The following is a 2,745-nucleotide window of genomic DNA, read 5'->3' on the forward strand; positions in this document are numbered from 1 at the left end:
GCATCCACATCTAAACATTTCTATGTATGTTACACATCTACCTTTCTGTCACGAGTGAGGAATAGGGCAGGTGTCAAGGTTAAGTCCAAAAGGCTACTCAGGTTCTCAGGAACAGCTGAGAAGTTCTCACCTACTGACTGGTCACCTGAATTGCCCTTTAGAGTCCATATGTGGCCAGCCATAGCAGTCTGCCACCACTTGAGCCATCCTGGTGTGACCTGTCATTTGTCCAGCTGTCATTCCAGAGGAGCAGAAGCCCTCCAACATCCCTGCAGCAAATGTGAGGGCTGCCTCCAGAAGTCACAGATACCCTACGGTGTATCAAGTGGCATTCCTGACTGTCCTTGTGCCAGATGATCCTTGAGATCCCTTCCAACCTGGTATTCTGTGATTGGTGTCTTCCACAGCATTCTGCAGCTCTGCTTTTACTGCATGAAGACTCAGCTGCTGTTACCATGTCCTACTCAGAAACTTCCATGTCATAGTAAAGCCTTAAAGCACTTCAGACAACACAGTGTCAAGGTAAAATATGAACACTGGAAGCTGCCAGTAAGAAAGGATGTAGAGAACTGGGATTTTTAACACCTAATTTTTTTGATCTAACATTGAATTTTGATTTTACTAGAGAGAACAGTAACTCTGTTGGGCATTAGAATGTGTGCAAAGTGGGCATTCTTCTGTTAAATTTGTGTCATTTGAATGCAACCACCATCAACAGGGCTGTTGTAGTATAGATGTGTCTTCCCACACAGGGCTTCAGCTTAATGCCCCAGGAGAAAAGTTACTCAGCATTTTCTGGTATCTCTGGTCACCAAAATATTGAATCATAGAATTGTTAGGGTTGGAAGGGACCTCAAGGATCAGCCAGTCCCAACTCCCCTGCCATGGGCAGGGACACCTCACACTACAGCAGGTTGCTCAGAGCCACATCCAGCCTGGCCTTGAAAACCTCCAGGGATGAGGCTTCTACCACCTCCCTGGGTGGTGTCTGGGACATGATCTTCCATCCCACATTTTCTCCCCTTCAGACAGAAGTATTAGCAATGTAAGAAATCTAATCTGTTACCCTTGCAGCAGAGCTGAGTTGACTTTGTTGTTATTTCTTATCCTGACAGTTAAACCACCGGAATAATGGTGGCGAAGGACAACCAAAGTGTAGTGACAGAATTCAGCTTGCAAGTCCTCTCCTCCCAGCCAGGGACACAGATTGTTCTTTTCATTGTGCTCCTGGTTGTGTATCTGTTCTCCATGGTTGGGAACATCCTGATCATTGCAGTGGTCAGAGCTGACTGCCAGCTGCAGTCACCCATGTATTTTTTCTTGGCCAACCTGTCCTTTGTAGACATCTGCTACATCTCCAGCTTCATCCCCCAGATGCTGGTGAATTTTGTGACCAAGAAGAGCACCATCTCCTTCTCTGGATGTGCTGCCCAGATGTGTTTCTCTCTGGTTTTTGGCATAACAGAGTGTGTCCTGCTTGGGGTCATGGCCTATGATCGGTACATGGCAATCTGTCACCCCTTGCTCTACACCACTGTCATGAACAGGAAAGTCTGCACTCACATGGTGGTGGCCTGCTGGATCAGCAGCCTGCTGAGCTCCACGCTTGCCAATGGCCTCACCTTGCAGCTGCCCTTCTGTGGGCCTAACACCCTGAACCATTACTTCTGTGAAGTGCCAGCACTGCTGGTCTTGGCCTGCACCGACACTGCCTCCCTGGAGCTGGTCATGTCCATCTTCAGCATCCTCGTAGCCCTCATCCCTTTTCTTTTGATTGTCTTTTCCTACGCTCGTATTTTTAGCACCATCTTAAAGGCTCAATCTGCAGGTGTGCAGTACAAGACCTTCTCCACCTGTGGATCCCACCTGATGGTGGTAACCATATTCTATGGGACAATCATCTGCATATACATGAATCCTACCTCCAGGACTCGCCAGGACAGGGACAAAGTGGTTTCACTCTTTTACAGCATTGGAACCCCGGTGCTGAACCCCCTCATCTACAGCCTCAGGAACAAGGACATGAAGCGTGTCCTGAGAAGGGCAATGAACAGCCCCAAATCCCTCTTTATCTGAAGGCTTTTGGGGGGTTAGTTCTGTGAGCTGAAACAACACTCAACACTGATTATTCCTCCACCTGCACTTGTCCTAGACTTGTTTTTTCAAAGGCTGGAGATAAAACCACAAGTGTGCTAAATCCAGCAGCACCTGAGCACAAAGACCTTGCTCCCAAATAACTTTCTAAATAACATTGGATGTTTGGCCTAAAACCCAGAGGCTAAATAAAGACATTGTGACTTCAGCCTGGCCAGCTCACTTTGAAGAGAAGAGGAAAATGCCACTGGTGTTGTGACAAGAAAGAAAAAGAAGAAGATAAAAAGGAAAAATAAAGAACTGTGAGGAGAAGGAAGTGCTTTACATAAAAGTTAACATCTGGTTTGCTTCCTCAGGGTCTTGGCATTAATTTCAGAGCACACAAACATTTAAGTTGTGTTGCAGACATGAGCTGCTACTCTGGTGTCTCTCCAGAAGTGAAGGTGTCTCAGTATCTGTTGTGTTGGGTAGCACACACAAGTGCCATCCTCTCCAATAAAGGGTGCACTTGTCTGTAGCTAATCTTCATCCCCTTGCCCTCTGAGCTCTTTCTCAAACCTGCTTCCATAACCCACCTTGTGTCCTCTGTAACCATCCCAACTCTGGGGCCTCATAGGCCAAGCTCCTTCAAGGCTTAGCAGGGTTCTGAGA

At 47.1% G+C, this 2,745-nt stretch overlaps 1 protein-coding gene across 1 annotated transcript; it reads left to right on the forward strand.

The window, feature by feature from the left end:
- Positions 1-1,131: 1,131 nt before the first annotated feature.
- Positions 1,132-2,076, forward strand: LOC104304443 (olfactory receptor 2D2). Its single transcript, XM_009905184.2, has one exon. The coding sequence runs from the start codon at positions 1,132-1,134 to the stop codon at positions 2,074-2,076; it is 945 nt and encodes a 314-aa protein (XP_009903486.2).
- Positions 2,077-2,745: the final 669 nt, after the last annotated feature.

The sequence above is a fragment of the Dryobates pubescens genome, chromosome 22 (genome assembly GCF_014839835.1).
Source record: "Dryobates pubescens isolate bDryPub1 chromosome 22, bDryPub1.pri, whole genome shotgun sequence".
Lineage (NCBI taxonomy): Eukaryota > Metazoa > Chordata > Aves > Piciformes > Picidae > Dryobates > Dryobates pubescens.